The 17,107-nt window shown below is 41.2% G+C and overlaps 2 protein-coding genes across 3 annotated transcripts; one reads left to right on the forward strand and one right to left on the reverse strand.

The window, feature by feature from the left end:
- Nucleotides 1-3,056: 3,056 nt before the first annotated feature.
- nms (neuromedin S) lies at nt 3,057-7,853 on the forward strand. 2 transcript variants are annotated; one of them, XM_088646145.1, is made up of 7 exons: nt 3,057-3,508; nt 4,370-4,419; nt 5,847-5,900; nt 5,991-6,017; nt 6,098-6,151; nt 6,258-6,332; nt 7,638-7,853. In XM_088646145.1, the coding sequence occupies exons 1-7, from the start codon at nt 3,433-3,435 to the stop codon at nt 7,707-7,709; spliced, it is 408 nt and encodes a 135-aa protein (XP_088502271.1). In that variant the 5' UTR covers nt 3,057-3,432; the 3' UTR covers nt 7,710-7,853. The 2 variants fall into 2 exon arrangements, with proteins under 2 accessions (XP_088502271.1, XP_088502280.1); XM_088646154.1 differs by lacking the exons at nt 3,057-3,508; nt 4,370-4,419 and adding an exon at nt 5,062-5,476.
- pdcl3 (phosducin-like 3) lies at nt 7,769-13,933 on the reverse strand. The gene is made up of 6 exons (XM_088646136.1): nt 13,785-13,933; nt 13,249-13,369; nt 12,086-12,176; nt 11,515-11,658; nt 10,643-10,851; nt 7,769-9,238 (listed from the first exon to the last, which is right to left on the reverse strand). The coding sequence occupies exons 1-6, from the start codon at nt 13,788-13,790 to the stop codon at nt 9,096-9,098; spliced, it is 714 nt and encodes a 237-aa protein (XP_088502262.1). The 5' UTR covers nt 13,791-13,933; the 3' UTR covers nt 7,769-9,095.
- Nucleotides 13,934-17,107: the final 3,174 nt, after the last annotated feature.

Genomic DNA, 17,107 nt, shown 5'->3' on the forward strand with positions numbered 1-17,107 from the left:
GAGTGATGAAAATGTATTTAGAGAGTTTGTGTTTGTGAATTTGAAAGTTACATAAAATGTACATTGCTCCCACACACTGCATTCTGACTCCCAATTTTGTTGTGTGTTGTGGCAAGCAGCGTTGACGTTTTTTTTCCCTCTTTTGCAATGATTGTTCTGCATCACGGATAGTTATGTTGACCGGAGTCATTGATGACTCCAGCACCTCAGCTGACTTGTATGTTAGTTCATCCCTTTAGAACTATCAAGGCCATTAGCCTGGTTGACTACCAAGTGCCCTACATCTTGCATTTAGATCTAAAAGCATGTGCAATGATGCGGTTTCAAATAAACCTGTAAACACAAATTGGTGCCAAGCTCCTCTGCTGAGCTTCATCGTGGAGCCCCTCGCTGTGACATAACGCTCTGCGCTCTGTAACTGCTCCAGTCTTCGGGGGGAAAAAAGCCACTGTGAACAAAGAAAAAAAAAGATATCCAGAATACCTCTGACATTGTGTTTCTCAGAAATATATCCAAATCTGTGCTTTTCTCCTCTTTAGATGTAAATTTATTTCAAATGCGAATATGCCGGCCGTGACTCTCGATGGGAAACTGCTGTTGAAAACGGCCGGATCGATGCCACTGCGTCCTGGAGATGGGCTGAAAAGGATGTCAGCCCAGAAAAATAATTGAGGATGGCACATTTTGGGGTTGTCTGAGAATGTTTTTCCAGCCTCATCGTCTACTGCCCTGGCTTTCTGTACGCTGCCCTGGATTTAAGAATTCATTCAAGCACCACGTTCTGCTGAAGGCTCTGCATGTAGGTTCTGAAAATAACTTGTAAATTACACCTGAAAGTACATTTAATTGGCACTAGTGTAAAAATATTGTGCACAAACACTGTTCCTATATGCACAGCAAATTTTATTTTTGCTGTAACTTAAGTAGAAAATACGCATGATTAATAAGCTCAGGTACTGTATATAGATCTCTTTATTTGTAATATAACCAGGTTGTTTCACATCCCACACACTGAAAATTAGAAAGGAGGTTGTATGTCTGTTTCAGAGTCTTTAAACACAGTAGTAGCTTAAAGACATTCTCTAATTGTACAAGAAATCCATCATGAATTCATTCTACTTTTTTTTGTAAGGCAACCCTAATTGAGTTCTCTAATTGAGACCCACATCTTAGTCAGGACTGAATCATTGCATTTGGCATAAGAAGAGGTTGTGAAGATAATGAATTGCCTTAATGGAAGACAAGTTAGGTGATATCTCCCACGGTCAAAATGTCATGCCAGTGTCAGAGCAAAACAGATCACCTTCTTTTCAGACTGCAAAGGAACAAGTAATAGGTTTATTCCATGCTGAAAAAAAGAAGAAAGAGAACACAACGTTTCGGCTGTGGAGCCTTCTTTGGGTGTCAGACAGTTCTTTTCAGACTGTTTGAAAGCTGTATTATTTCATTGCATGATAATATTTAAATATACCTCCCAAAAGACAGAAAGGTCAGTTTATGTGAAGGTCCTCATAGTCTCATAAAATCACCCACACTAAAGTATTGTGTACAATTTATTAAAAATATTGAATATATAAAGCCAGATATATAAAACGTAGTTGCATACAAAGTAGTTTACATTTTGTAAAATTCTCCTAAAAGTATCATAAACATATATTTAAATACAGAGAAAGCTGCAGAATATTGCCAAGATTCTCCTGATGATCTGAACTATTAAGACACAGTATCTAGAATTCTTTTAGTCACTTTTTAGGTGAGGGATTGTAGTCGAGATTTTACAAGTTGACAAGGAAGTAGATACTGTATGTTCACCAATAATCAATCTTGAATTGAGAACACAGAATTGGTCATTGAACATCCAAGTTTATAGTCTTTGATAGAAGGGTCATAAAATGGGATTAACTTTTGTGTTTTTTTTTATTTGAGAATAGGAGAATAAACAGTGTGAAGTCTTTTTAAGCAAAATATATTTTTTAAAACTGGCAGCACTTTAATTTTACATAAAATACTTGCCTGAAAGGCATACAAGCACAGACTATGGTCAATTTCCTATTTCATATGCATCATAAATAAATTTTTAAAAATGAAAAAAAATAGGAGAACAGGAATACATATTAATGTTGTAAATCATTAAAACTACACCCTGGAGTATATCTTTCATACCTGATGCACAGGCTTTATGGTGATGTGAATATGTCAGCTCTTGCAGCGACTCAGGCAACTGTGTGTACAAGTGCCACGCACAAGAGAGAAACTCCAGGAAGACTGAAGATTGGTTTCAGAGGAAAATGTCGAAACAGCCGTACCAGTAGGGTAGATATTATAAGCATGAAGAAATTCGGTGAGGGTGTTGTCTCAGTTTGAGGGCTTCGGAGGTACAAATAGAAAGTCAATTCCATGCTGAAAAACAGATCCAAGAATCCAGGCGTTTTACTGCACAAGATCTCAGACTAAATCAAGATTTGAATCCGAAACGCAAACAGCAAAGTCGAAAGGACCCCGTATTACGCAGAGAAATACTGGCATATTAATCCCTTCCACTGACGTAGTAGCGTCAGTTATTCGAATAACATAATTAAACATTAGCGGAGACTGAGAGTTGTAAAAGAACTTGGGCAACTTGTTATAACAAGACACTACTCGAATGAGGAAAGTCGTAAGTACTTCGAAAGCACCAATTCGTGACTGTCTCTGAAAGATCCATGGGTGCCTGTTCTGTGTGTCTCTGTGTGTGTGTCAAGTCATTTCGCTGTGGCTCAAAGCTTGAGTTAATATATATATATATCATACTCTAAAGTACAGTTCATTACAAAACAAGTGCACTTCGGGCAGTACAGCTGTTTACACAAACTGAGCCGATCTTATTCCCATCCCCTGTTAACTGCATGCCCAACAGTGTAAGGTGAAAATAGGTTATTTCTATATTTTCTTTCTAAGTTACATAAACTAAATTATTTTGTGAAAAAAAAAACAACACAAAGGGCAAGCGTAGTATGGCTAATATAGTTCCTGTTTGGCTCCAGTTGTGTGTGTTTTTTTGTACATCACATTGGAAAACACGTCTCTGTTTCGCAGATCAGGGGGTGGAAACAGAAATATAACTCACGATAAATTTATACTTGAGTAACCCGAATGTATTAAGCGGTCCAATTACCGCAAGAAAGGCAATGACTTTATTGGAAAGACACACCATGACAATAATGAGGTACCGGGGGATCCAACAGGGTGCTGATTGGCCATCTGTCCACGCGGGAAACCGCTTATAAGCTCCGCCATTGGAAGGCGCATGGAAAAGTCTTGAGACGGGATTGAAGAGTGCGGCATCTACAGCTCAGTCTGCTCACCAAGAGGGTTCGGTTCGGTTCGGTTCGGTTCGGTTCGGACTGCGCCTCGCTCTTCAGTACGGCTGCCAGCGAGGCTCTGGAGAGCGCAATGATGTTCCACCAGCGTCAGGTGCTTTTTCTCGCCTTCGTGTGCTGCCTCGTCTGCACCTTGTCATTAAGTTCAGGTAAGACATTCAAATATACTGTCATATTTTTCGCGGAAAGCTGGTGTCGCAGGTAATAACTTTTATTTTTTAATTGTTCTGAAAAGTACAACGCAAGCATTTTTTTCCCCAACGTTAATTTTATCCAAGACTTCGATCTCGTTTTGTGGATGGATGAGCGCACAAAGAATTTAACTCGATAATAAACATTTCTAAAACTTAAAAGGACGATATATACAAATAAAGACCATGAAGACACGGGAAAAGCCAGCTAAGTCTCCGCGCACACAAAATAATTGCATGGCCCGTTTTTATATATATAGTACAGAAGACTGCTCTTGGTGCGTGACATCTTGAAGGTTTTGTAGCTGTTCTACAACACTTTGTGTTCAGTAACAGTATTGGTGTTTTTGTTCTGGAGGCACTGATATTGGCGTAAGAAACACACACATTTTTTTATCGCGCTGACTTTCCATCACTGCACGGGAAAGGTCTGCGCGTTGTACTGGCTCAGCTCGACTCTCTCAAGGCTCGATCCGTATGCTGCTCGGGTGCAGGGCGAAGTGTCGGCTGTCCTTCTGAAATCTCCTCGGAATGAGGAGGGCTAGGCCAGACTGGACAGTACGCCCTTGCGCATGTTGGTATCGTACATTTGAGAAGATCCACTAAGCCATCAATGGAGATGAGAATTCAGGATTTGACACATAAAAATCAGACTGATTTCTCCTGAGTGGCTTATCATGCGTTTTGTTTTCACTGTAATTTGACAGCGCTACCAAAGTTTTAGCTAAAAAATCCCTCTTAGTACGTTCTAGCTTTATTTATGCCTTTGCCTTTCACTTTTGTTCACGTACTGTTTCCCTCTTCATGCACTTTCTCTAGGTTCGCCTCCACTGTCCGTGGCCTGCCCTGAGCGCCCTGCTTTGAACAAGGTAGAGTCTGCTCCGCAGCCGCTTGCGACTTTTGTGCTCTCTAAAGGAAGACCGTTTTCGCGAAAAACGCCACAACGCTGACTGAAATTGGTTTCGGATGTGGACGCTTTCAAACGTCACACGGGTGGCAAAACTGATTGTTCAGAGCATTTTTGCAAAAAAGGTGGCTTGAGGTCATAGGACACGTACTAAGGGGACAGATGCTGGGGTAGGTTCTGTCCCCAGAAGCTAATGCACTGGTGCAACACAGACAGAAAATACAGGCTGGACATCTTTAAGTGACGGTTAACCTTACAGTATGAATGGCTTTTCGGTCCTTTTCATTCTTCTTTTCTTCATGGAAACCTGGTATGTTTTAGCTTGGTCCATTTTCAGAGACCTTCTCAGCCGGTTCAGTGATACTGACAGAGGCCTCTGCAGGACAAGTGGAGGTTCCTGTGAGGAGGCCGCTCGCCCTGTCCAGCTTGCTGGGTTGCTCATGCCTCAGTTGCCTGTTCCAGTCTCCCACCACTCTTTGTGTGAGGGAGCACGTTTTACTGTCTCGGTTACACCTCTCTCCTCGGCTTCACACATCGCTAGCTCTGAAGTAGCCATCGGCTTGACTTTGTCAATGCACTTTGAGTGATTTGAATACTTGAGTCAGGTCCCTCCGGTCTCCTCCTCCAGTTCCTTGCTCTATTAGTGTAAGCAGGTATTCCTGTAAGCCCAGGTATTTTTCTGATTTTCCTTCCTGGTAGACATTCCAGAGCAGCCCTCGTTTCTGAAACTATTGTTCGCCTGAGCCGAGTACATAGCTGTGATTCCATCTGAGAAGAGCCGCGTTATCTTAAGGCTCTTGTGTGCCCGTCACTGTTATCATCTTCATCTTGGTGTTATTACGAGGCTCTTGGCTGTACTCCTCCTGCTCTCATCCTTGCGTCATCTGCGGCACGAGGATCAGAAAGAAAATGTTCAGCGGGTTGAACAGATGATTGGTGTCCTGAGGGTGAGGACAGGTGGGCTTGAAGAGAGAGCAGGAGACCTCCTCACTCTGGGGCAATGGAGTGGTGCTCCACAGGTGATCAGTGACTCACGCACCAGGCCAATCACCGATCCTAACACTCTGCTCCCTGAGGTTTTCAGGGAGAAATGGTATTTCTGGAGGGACACATTTCCTCCTTTTCCTAGCAGTTAATAACTCCATAGCTCCCTTTGCTGTGTCAGACCTTAAAACCTTTTTAAGATGTGAAGAGGTCTGGGTTTTCATGCGGCTTTTCTTTTTGTTTTCTGGGTGAAAAAGTGAAGCGATCCCTATAGACCGGGCCCCTTCATCGCTCAGCTCTGGTTCTGTGGTTTGGACCCCATTGTATTCCATCTCATCATTCAACATGTTCTGCTTAGTCAGGTCGTATCGACGGGGAGTAATCTGAATTTATTTTTGTTTTTAGATCCCCCTCTTGCTGAAAAGCCTCTGTGGAGTGGAGTTTGAAAACCCTAATGAGGTACAAGGGAAATCGTTTCCTTTTAACAATCCTGCTAATGTCTGAAGACGACCATGACATTCTAACACGGACGTTTTCCCTTTATTTTAGGGACAGATTCAAGATGTGTACAAAAGGGTAAGTTCCACATTATTTCTGCAATGAACTTGGTACTTTGGAAGGCGTCACCTATTTACTGTTTACCTCTTGTCTTTTAGTTCCTTTTTCATTATTCCAAATCTCGAGATCCAAGTCAGGAAATACAAACCCAGGTAAGGAAAACACGAGTGTTGGTGTAAGGTGTCTCTGATTTGGTTTTCTTTCAGCCTTAAGTCCATTTAAAGCAGTTGCTGAAGTCTGACTTTTTTTTGCTTCTAGTCCCATCCTGTCCATCCTTTAATGCGACTTGCTCCAAAACTCTCAGAGAGGACAAAGAAGCAGATTCTTCATCCGGTATGAGCGATTTTCCCAGTCTTTGATTTTAAGGCATTGTATCATCTTTGAAAGGTGTTAATAATGTTAGTAGATGTGTTGTGAGCCAACACGGTGGTGTAGAGGATGGCACTGCCACCCACACCTGGGGTGCCATCTGTATGGAGTCTGCATGTTCTTCCTGTGTTTATGTGAGGTTCCTCTTACAAAGACATACTGGGAGGTCAATTGACTTTTGGGAAAATGTCTGTTTGAATCTGTGTGTGTCCTGCAATGGATTGGCGTCCTGTCCAGGGAGAACCCTACTTTGTGCCCTGTTGCATGCTGGGATAGATTCCAGCTCTCCTGTGACTCTGAATTAAGAGAAGTGGTTAGAGACTGCATGGCTGGATACGTGATGAGAACAGGTGGTGCCTCGTTATTCTCTGTAACTTGGAGTAAGACATGATGCTCAGCATTTTGTGTTCCTGATAACTGTTTTAACTTGACCGCCAATAAAATCATCAATCAAATCAAAAGCCTGTTACTCTATCCATAGTGTTAGAAAAATAGTCTACAGGTTTTGACTTTATTGCATCATGTCATCAGTGAGCAGAGGACCTTTTTAACGTATCGAATCACATGCCAATGAAAAAAAGGAATCAAATTAGCCCTGCTTATCAAGAGACCAACGCTTTTGTGCCATTGCTATGTTAGAGGATGGAAAAAAAGCCACCTGAGGTGAGATGGCTATTAGCGGAGCCTAGTCCTCTTTGATGAGCCGAGGTTTAGAGTAGACCACGCTGATGGAAGTTGAGAGCATAGGACATGAGTAACGCTATGCCAATTGTGGACAATGGCAGATGGTGGGGAGGTCCATGTGTTCTGGTCCGGAGTGCAGGGGTGGTACAGAACTCCCCTAGTCAGGCTGCCATCAGCCAGTTCTATAGTGCCCTACAGTATACAGTATTCCTGCACCGCCAGGGGGCTCATTCCGACACGACCACCTGCCGGCAAGACTGCAATACAGGTCCTCATGCTGCTTGTGTAAGGGTGACGTGGTGAGAATAGGAATATTAGTGTCCTTCTTGTCAGACTTCAGCTCCACTGAATATCTGCCGCAGCAGCTGAGCCAGCGTGTGGTGCCCAGGGCTCAAGCTCCGGGGAACAGCCACATGCTTGAGCAGGCTCTAGCAGGGAACCCATTAATATTCTCTTCAGTGTGCAGAGCACATCCAGAAACTGTTAACAACTGTAAAATGGTCAATGGCCACAGTGCAGAAATACATCTGTCTTTATTTGGCACTTGGACTGAAAAATGTCTTTTCCTCCTCTCTCTCACTCTAGCTGCAGGTCATTTTCTTGAATCCCTTGCAAGAAAGAAAACACCAGCCTGAATTCTTCCTTAGAAATTTGTAAATACTATAACGGAACTAAAATTGTACAGAAATTACAACAATCCCATAATCCCAAAACAATTCCTTTTTAAAAAAACGTTTAATTTCTATCGATTTACAATGCCAACTGTGATACGTGTTGAAAAAAATAAAAGAATGAAAATGGTACTGTTTCCTTCCATGAAAAGTAAAATGAAGCTTACAGGTCTACGGCACCATTGCTCTTAAACATTAAAAGCCTTTCTGCAATGTTTGTGATGCTACATGATGACAAAGTATTACCAGGTTTTCTAATCATTAAATGACAACAGCTACAGTATACATACCTATGCCAGCTTAATCTGAAGTGACTGCCAGCAGACTGCTCTACGGTCAAGTGGAAAAACTCTGGAACAACAAGGATCTACCCAGGGATGAAGGTAATGTATTTGGCAAAACATTTTGTAGAAAGGGAAATCAATTATTTCTGTTGCTCATTCTTCTATAATAAGAAGGGTAAATATAAATACATTTAAACAAACCTACAGCATGAAAAAGAAAAGCCTGGATTAAACAATTGTGCGCGGTGCAATTTTGTACTTAATGTGGCCTCCGTCAGCACCACTGTGCAAATGTCTTTACCAATTTGGATGAGTTAATGGCATCATGCGTGTGATCACTGTCCCCTCATGATAGTGCCTGGATGTTTCTGCAAACTGTTTTGTTAAATTGCACATATTGATTGCTTTACTATTACACTGCCTTTTTTCTTTGTAACACAAATGTCACTTTCAATCCATTCCAGTATATATGTTGCACACCGGTAAAACAAATGGGTTCACTTTTAAAACTTAACTTCTGCTTTTACCTTTAAAAGGTCTTGCAGTTGTATATTTTTTTTCTTAGTGACACTACAGCAGTTTGTATTTATAATTCGTCACCCTTAGGTTTCAAAAACGTTGACTTAATTCATAAGAAATTGCTACAATTTGCTGTTTTATATGGAGTTACAATTGCAGTTTAATACCTTCTCAAAAAAAAAAACATACCAGTGAGTGAGACGATACTATATTTGGTTAAATAGAACACACACTGTCTACCTCCCTCCTCTATTTTAAAATTAATTGCCTACAAATAGGTTTAAAAAAGGCAGAATTTTCCAAATAGTTTTAGTAGCAATTTTCGTAGGTTTGGGGTGGCACATGTCTATCAGTTCTCACAGCTCTTCAGTCCTCCAAGCAAGAGGCGATTTCATCTCGGAGAGGACAGTGGGAACAGCCTCCCTGTGGACAAATAAGCCAGTGTAGAGAGAGACATCCCTGTGACACAGGCCACTGCCACACCAGACAGACAAGGAAATAATGCACTACATTTCATCACTCAATCAGGGGTAAAACACAGATCGGGGCCCGTAACATTGTAAGACGTTTCAATCATCGTCCGAGTCGCCGTCCTTTTGTGTGGGGAGAGAGCATCTGATCGACGACATCAACTTGTCCTCGATTTGTTTTCGAGGATTTTCTTCCAAATCCGTCTTGACGGCCCCGGGCTCCGCGAGCATCCACTCCAGCTCTTCAGAAAGATCAATTAAAACAAAACACGGGTTTTAACAACACAGGGCTCAGCCTCGGCCTTCCGAAACACTTCCTCTTCACGCTGGGACATCTGCTCCACTGAGAACCTCTGTGGGAGTGAGGCTCGTAGTGTGCGATTTGCGACTCACATTAGTGGAGACTCATTATCCACTGCAATTGATTTGTTAAATCTACTGATTTACTGTGGCTTGGGAAGCGGGTTTTCTTTAATTAGTCTTGTGCAAACAAACCATGTGACTTTGTCATGAAATACAATAATTAAAATCTCGAATGCCTTAACAACTAAGCTGTCTATTACAATGACACAGGGGCACCTCATACAATCAAACAGTAGTTAGCACAGTTAATTCAGTCAGACACACGTTCACACACATAACACTTTAGAGCACAGGTCTCGAACGCGATTCCTAGCCTGCCTAAAGCCAGAGCGCAGTCAATTAAACTATTAACCTTATTATCTGTAGATCTACAGAGCCCTCCAAAAGTACAGTATTAGGAGAGCATATTCAAAACTAACAGGTTTTTATTACTGTTAAATTGGATTTGTTGTGTGATGAATATAAACACAACATACATTTCCCAAAAGATTTCATGAATACTTATAATAGTCAGAAAAAAGTGCTTTTGTGTCTAAGCTAGTCATTTTAAGTGATTAGAAGTATTCTGACCTATTCACTGTAGGTCAATTTCAGTGTAAAAGGCAGAACGTGGTTGCATATTCCACGTTGCTGAACACTCTGTGCAATCATTTGAGATCCTCTGCTGCTGCAACTTTGAGATCTTCTCTAGTCTTTGGGTGCTCCAACCCTCAGTTTCGGCTTCCGCCTGTGAACTGCACGCTCATGTTGATTTAACTTGCCCTTATGTTAAGGGTCATAGTCGTACGGTACTGGGAAGCACTGTCCCATAAGAATGAAACCCGTTTCTCCTGCACGAGCAAGAAAAATGATTTTGTTTACTTCAGAGCTCATCCTGCCGTTGCCATTGTCAGACAAGCGAGTCTGCTCCATAGGTGGCCATTACGTTCCTTACGAAAAGCAATCTCCAACGTGTTCAGGAGCTGAAAACACTTCAAGAGTCCAGACCAGTCCTATTATTGGGTCAATTAAGGGTTCAGTTAACTTAACTGGGAGCTCACTGGGAACAAAAACCAGCATGTGTGGGTCCACAGGACAGGGCTGTGAACCCCCGATGTAGACGACAGTGTAGAAACACACAAGTTAGCAGACTGGGAGGAACTGGGGCTTCTCTTTCTTCAGGAATTTTTCATGAACTTCACCAGGCGTTGTGTGAACAACTGCCATAAGAACCAAAGACTATACTCAGGCATTACTGATAACGCAGAAGACGGATAAACCTTATGACATAAAACATAACTTACCTTCTACTTTTAAATTCATGCCACCAAAGAGCAGTGGCCCAATAAACTGTGCTTTCATTTCACCTTCCAAGTACACAAATATAGTCGGCAGATTCCTGTCAGGGTAGTTTGGTATGCAGGTTGTCGAGATTGACTTGAGGAATTTCGTCTGTGGGAATTTTCTTGCTAGTACAGTGAGGTGCTGATTTATCAGAGAGCAGAGAGGGATGCTGAAAAAAAAAAACAAACATGTATAGGAAGAGGACAGAGATTACAAAAGGATTACCTTTTAAATAAAAAAAAATGATTTATACTGTAAGTTACACAAAAACAAAGATTTTAGGAGCTCATACTCTAGACTTAACACAGTACACCCACACTGAACGAGGGCTAAGACTTCTCTGGGTTAAAGCTCAGGGCTATGGCACTAACGTACCCTTATATCCCCCAGTCCTTGTAGCTAAAGTTTTTTCACCGTATACAACCAGAGAACCAATATCAATTTGATCACACAAATACTTAAATCTCCCACTAAATTGGAGTCTCATAACCTGAAAAGAAATAGGTCTGTAAAAAGACCTGTGAAAGCCAAATAGGTTTAGAATTTCTGCAATCCAGCAAGGATCTGGGGTCTCTTTAAATCATCAAAAGTTTAAGACTAGTAGAGGAGTTAAATGTGTGCAATTAAACATTAATTGGACTAGTTCAATCTATCAGGCAGGGTAAAGATGTTAACCACTTAAAGAGAAGTAGAGATTTGATGCATTGTAGACACGAAGACCTAGACACCATTTTTTTTCAGGGTCCACTAAATAACTTTAAAATAATTACTCTTTACTCATGGAAATAAATTCTCAGTTAATGGAATCGGTGAAGAGTAACACTGAACTTACCCCTGTTTGTACAGATGTAATACAACCCAAATTCCTTGGCCAGCTTTGTTCACTTCTTCTATATAATCCTGTCCAGATATTTCTTTTACCTCTCCAAAAACATTTTTCATCTGATTAGCCTTCCACTCGGCAAGTCTTTTCTGCCTGAAAATTTACAAATAAAAAAAATCAGAATTATTAGACAAAATGAATCTAGTCGAGACTCATGCAAATAGAAAGTACAAAACTGTAAACTAAGACAATAGTCTACACAAATCCTAAAGGAGGCTGATGCAGCCATGTACGGACCCACAGCAATCACAGGCAATTCGTGACAGTGTGAAACTGGAGTTCTGCCCTTCATGAAGGGTTGAGGGAGTCTGAAACAGGCTACCGAACCATGCTGTTGAAGCAGATTCCCTAGCATCTCTCAAGCACCACCTGAATGAGATTAATAATCTACTAGCAACCAATTAAACTACATGAGCCATGTGGTCTCCGACAGTATATAACCTTCAACTGGGTGCATGAGCCATTGAGACCTGTAGGCTTAGACTCTTAAGGCTGCTGCTGACCAGGTTACTCGACTAACCTGTACATCTCCATGGCCCGCTCATCCTCCTCACTGAACTCGTCCTCATTCTCATGCAGCTCATCCAGCGTCATTTCCTCATACGTCTTCACTGCGAATCAAAGGACAAAAGACGAACACATTTTGACCCATGTAACTCAATGATATGCAAGACATCAGATACATGTTGTAAACTACACTTCAAGCATAGTGGTTTACCATATCATACATTTAATTAAAAAATGCACTTATTCAAAACTGGTGCAGCAGATAAGTAAATGTATCCTGAGCCTGAGCACCCTGCTTGTGATCAGCTAGAGCATTTCAAAAGGTAGTGATATATCTACAGCCAAGCGTGTATCCTACCCCACAGCTGCTGGCATAAAAGCCAAGCAGGCATTTTAGCCTTGAGGCAGGATCAGCTTGTCCAGAAAGCTGACATTGGAGACAGCGGACACCACTTAGCTCAAACCCAGTGCGATGTACTCCTGCAACCAGGAAAGCTGTACAGTCCCCAACAAAGCAAGACAAGACATCCCAGCATGGGATACACCAGCAGCTACACCACCCTGCAGCTTACCACTGACAGCCCACTGGAGCTCAGCAGGTGTGAGCCTGGCCAGTACCTGGATGAGAGACCTCCTGGGAAAAACTAAGGCTTCTGCTGGAAGAGCTGTTAGTGGAGCCAGTAGGGGGGCGCTCACCCTGTGGTCTGTGTGGATCCCGATGCCCCAGTATAGCAATGAAGACACTATACTGTAAAGAGGCACTGTCCCTTGGATGAGACATAAAATTGAGGTTCTGACTTTCTATGGTCATTAAAAACAGTTATCCCTGTGTCCTGACTAAGTATGCCCCTTGGCCTTAACCAATCATGGCCTCCCAATAATCCCCATCTGTGAACTGGCTTCACCACTCTGCTCTCCTCCCCTATGAGAGCTGGTGTGTGGGGAGTGGACTGGTGCACTTTGGCTGCCGTTGTATCATCCAGGTGGGGCTGCACATTGGTGGTAGTGGAGGGGATCCCCAGTCCCTGTAAAGCGCTTTGAATCGAGTGTCCAGAAAAGAGCTATATAAGTGTAAGCAATTATTAAGATTATCGCATATAAAACAAAGGGAAGGTGCCCAGACTGGAAGACCTAAACACTGCACAAGGACAAGGCTACTTTAAAGAAAGCCCTCACCTACGGACTGCTGTATAACCTGCTGCTGCTCCTCCTCCTCCTCGTCGTCTGGTTTCTCTTTGGGCGGCAGGATGCCTTTCCTTCGCAGGATGTCATTCCACTCCGTATCCGCGTTTGGGTCCTTAAGAAAAACTTCAACAGCTCTAATTCACCGGACAATGCATGAACGGACCCTTTTAATTATTTTTTTGGGTTACTAGGTATCCGCAGATGCCAGATAACGCACCCAAGTTACATCAAGTACGTTGACTGCTGTAGTTAGTTAACATAACACCACATGCAGCCGATGTCAGAATTGAAACGCAATTCTTCCATTTTGCTAATGACAAGGTAATTTCAAATGCTACAACATCTCCTAATGGTACACATATAAAATGAAGTTAGGACGAACCACTTCATCTTTTCAAAATCTTGACTTCGGACTTTTCCAATCTTCTGTATCAGATTCGTCATACTATAAATAGCCAAGACCATCTTCCCTCATTTTCGTACCCCAACAAAATGAAGCAAGGATATTTCTTTATTACCGTACGTACCTGCATTTTACTCCCTTTTAACAGTTCCGAATGAACTCACGTTGTTGCTGCGCCCAGATAAAGAGGAAGCTAAATGGCGTCAAATAAAACCTCCCCCCACCGCAAATGAGGTTTTCGGTTCTTTAGTTCCTACTAGAAAATCCAGATATATTTGCGTTTACTTTTTTATAAATTAATAGGAATAATAAAACCAAAGCAGATGTGATCATGGATAACTGCCCCCTTAAAAGCTCCAAAGAAGCTGTTATTTTACCTGTTTGGGACAAATAAGCAGTGTTTGTGCGGACAATTATAAATGTGGCACCAATTTCCTGTGTGTCGCTTCACTATGTCCATATTAGGTGAAAGAGCTGTGTTTTCCTTATGAGGTAACCATAGCTTTTACGACGTCTAACAGGAGGAGACAGGAGACAACAGCTGTAAATATATCTCACACAATAGTGTGCAGCTTTCCCCGTCATTCTTGTCGGGGTAAAGATAAATTAATCCCTAAATTACTGTAAACCAAATTATCTTATCCGAGTCCAATAACATTTTCGTCTCGGTGTTTATCGTATTCTGATTTATTATTCACGTATTAGAGTATTCCAGTTGTATTCTAGTGTAACTGTTATGAACAATGTCGTTACACATGAAGGCAGAATACTTTCTAGTTTTTTTGTTGTTGTTTAATTCCTCTGATGGTTTGAGGCACAGGTTTTCTATTAAGTTCGTCCTGGGATTCATCTCTTGAAACTGCTGTACATGTGATCATTCAGGGGTGAAGGAAATGCAACGAGTAATGTTTTAGAATGTTTTAAACTACAAAATTTAGTTCGGAAAATTCATTTAACGCTGTAAAAATGTAGTGCCCTTAAGATAAGAGATTTCTGCGAGTGGATGGATGCATTATTAATCCTTAGAAATCTTGCTGAGCTACTCATGTCTGGATAAACAACGTGCATTTGAACGGCCAAGTGAAAATGTATTGCCTCCCACAGTTATTACTTTCCCCAAGATGTTAGGTGAAGGAGTTAACGACCAGATAAACACGATGAGAAACATACTGTTCTCACACTGTCACACTGGCACAGAGCAACACACAGATGAACGTAGCTGAGTACGCGCGATGGTCGATTGGTTTATTGTTAACTATAAACTGTTAACAATCTTAACGGAATCTTCTCTTATAGATTTCTAGTGCAAATAAGATAATATCAGTTTATTAGCCATATACTGTTTCTTGCATAAAGAATTTGTCTTTTTTCACAGACCCCAGCTTGCTCTATATGAGACACACAGCCAAGGAGAGAAGCTTGGGGTCAGAGCGCAGGGTCAGCCATTTATACGGCGCCCCTGGAGCAGTTGGGGTAAGGGCCTTGCTCAAGGGCCCAACAGAGTAGGATTCCTCTGCCGGCCATGGGATACAAACCAGCAACCCTCCTGCCACAGGTGCAGAGCCTTAGCCACAGTGCTAAGGAGATATATTGTCACAAGAGAATAAAATACTGATTTATAATCAGAACCCTTCTGTACAGTCTTACAAGAATCTCACAGAAGATTTCAGACACGATTTGGGGTCTTTTAAATTTTAACTACCCCCAACTGTTTCGTGTTCTTGAATTATTTCCCAGTGGTGAACGCTGCAGTTGAAATGAATATTTTTGGCATGATAAATTCTAATTTGTTATAGGTAAAGTTATAATATATGGTTAGTGCTTCCACATTATGTTAGACTAGAGAAAGCTTATGTTTAGTTTTTAATTATAAATCAGTTACTCGTTTATGTCATGCAGTTATGGTTTATCCATATCTTGAATGTCATCAATGAAATACCCCTGTGACACATAACAACAGTGAATATTGAAAAATACAAAATATTATTTGCTTTGCTAATAAAAACCCTTTTATAAGTGAAAGCTGAAGGAATACCTGGGACTGTGATTTAGATTCAATTTCCATGTTTATTTATTTTTTATTCTATACTGTATGTGCTGTCTAAATATATAGCAGCTATTGTGAGTCGAAGAAGCAATAACTTCCAAAACAATTAAACAATTATTACAAGATGTTGAAAATAGCTTAAATAGAGACACTAGACTGTCAATAAAAATGTACTATTTGTTGTTGTTGAAACAGAAAAGACCCATGGATTCTGCTTCGTCACTTCCCGTGAATGCAGTTGTTAAGATTGCACACGCTAGGACTGTCTCCACAGGTCTGCTCACTCGTGTCACACGCACGTACACTGCCCCTTCACAAGAGCAACCTCCTGTGGTTGCCGCGGTATCTTGCTCGCTTGGCTTCTGTTTGATTGTAGCAATGACATGGGAACGTGTTTCATCTTACATTATAGTATAATTATATTATACTGCCACCTAGAGGAGACTTTCTCCTTGACCCACCCAGACGTGAGGAGCACGAATTCTACATCTAGACCAAGTGCTCGTTTTCCACAACCTACAGAAGACGACCGTTAAAACTACGGGATTTCGTTTTTAAAATGAACACCCCCACTATTTTCCTCGGCAACTTTCAGAATATTGATTTGTGTGAGATTACGTTTGAAAAACTGAGCAGCTTTTGACCCGTAACGCAAGGGGTTTAAAGGGTGTGTGAGTATCAAGTCGCATAAGATGGTTGGCCGCCTTGTTGGCCGCAGGGTTTACTGGGCGGATGAAGTTAGATAGATAGATAAGACTTTATTGATCCCGAAGGGAAATTGATGTGTTACAGCAGTCCAGCCCAAGACAAGCAAAAACAGACATCAGAATAGACGAAACATTAAAATACGTACAGTAATACAGAATAAATAGGTGTGTGCAAAATATGCTCATAGTCACTGTAAAAACAATAAAATATGTGCAAAATGTGCATAGGTCTATACAGATAAGAGTGTTGGTCCCAGTTTACATGAAAAACAGTTTTCACATCTTTTGGGATTAAAACTGTTACATAAATGCAACGAATTGTCTGAATATTTTATAATAGAATTAATTATATTATACATATAGCTTATTAGATATTCCTGAGATATTTTTAGTATCATTTTGTACACAACGATACACTCAAATGACGCTGACTGTTGCATAATCACTAAACCACGTAATTTGTGAGATTAATGACTGGCCCATTGCGCACAGGTGGTGGAAATAATTTAACCTGTTGAAACCTAAGCATGAGTAAAAATAAGATAAGATTTTATTGTCCCCTGAGGGAAATGTTTTATGGACACCCAGCACTCCTGTACATTTAAATAGAATGCAAACAAAAACAAAGAAGACGAAAAGGAAAACATGGCACGTTAGTCTATTACAAAAAATAAGAAAAACGTTGCACATCAC

This window comes from Lepisosteus platostomus, chromosome 2 (genome assembly GCF_059453375.1).
Source record: "Lepisosteus platostomus isolate fLepPlt1 chromosome 2, fLepPlt1.hap1, whole genome shotgun sequence".
Lineage (NCBI taxonomy): Eukaryota > Metazoa > Chordata > Actinopteri > Semionotiformes > Lepisosteidae > Lepisosteus > Lepisosteus platostomus.

Coding starts and splice junctions, on each gene's coding strand:
- pdcl3 (XM_088646136.1), bottom strand. Junction 10,852..11,514: donor TTACATCTGTACAAACAGGG/GTAAGTTCAGTG, acceptor TTTTTTTTTCAG/CATCCCTCTCTGCTCTCTGA. Junction 9,239..10,642: donor CATGAATTTAAAAGTAGAAG/GTAAGTTATGTT, acceptor ATCTTTCTGAAG/AGCTGGAGTGGATGCTCGCG.
- nms (XM_088646145.1), top strand. CDS start 3,433: ATGATGTTCCACCAGCGTCAGGTGCTTTTTCTCGCCTTCGTGTGCTGC. Junction 5,901..5,990: donor AGTTTGAAAACCCTAATGAG/GTACAAGGGAAA, acceptor CCTTTATTTTAG/GGACAGATTCAAGATGTGTA. Junction 6,018..6,097: donor TTCAAGATGTGTACAAAAGG/GTAAGTTCCACA, acceptor CTTGTCTTTTAG/TTCCTTTTTCATTATTCCAA.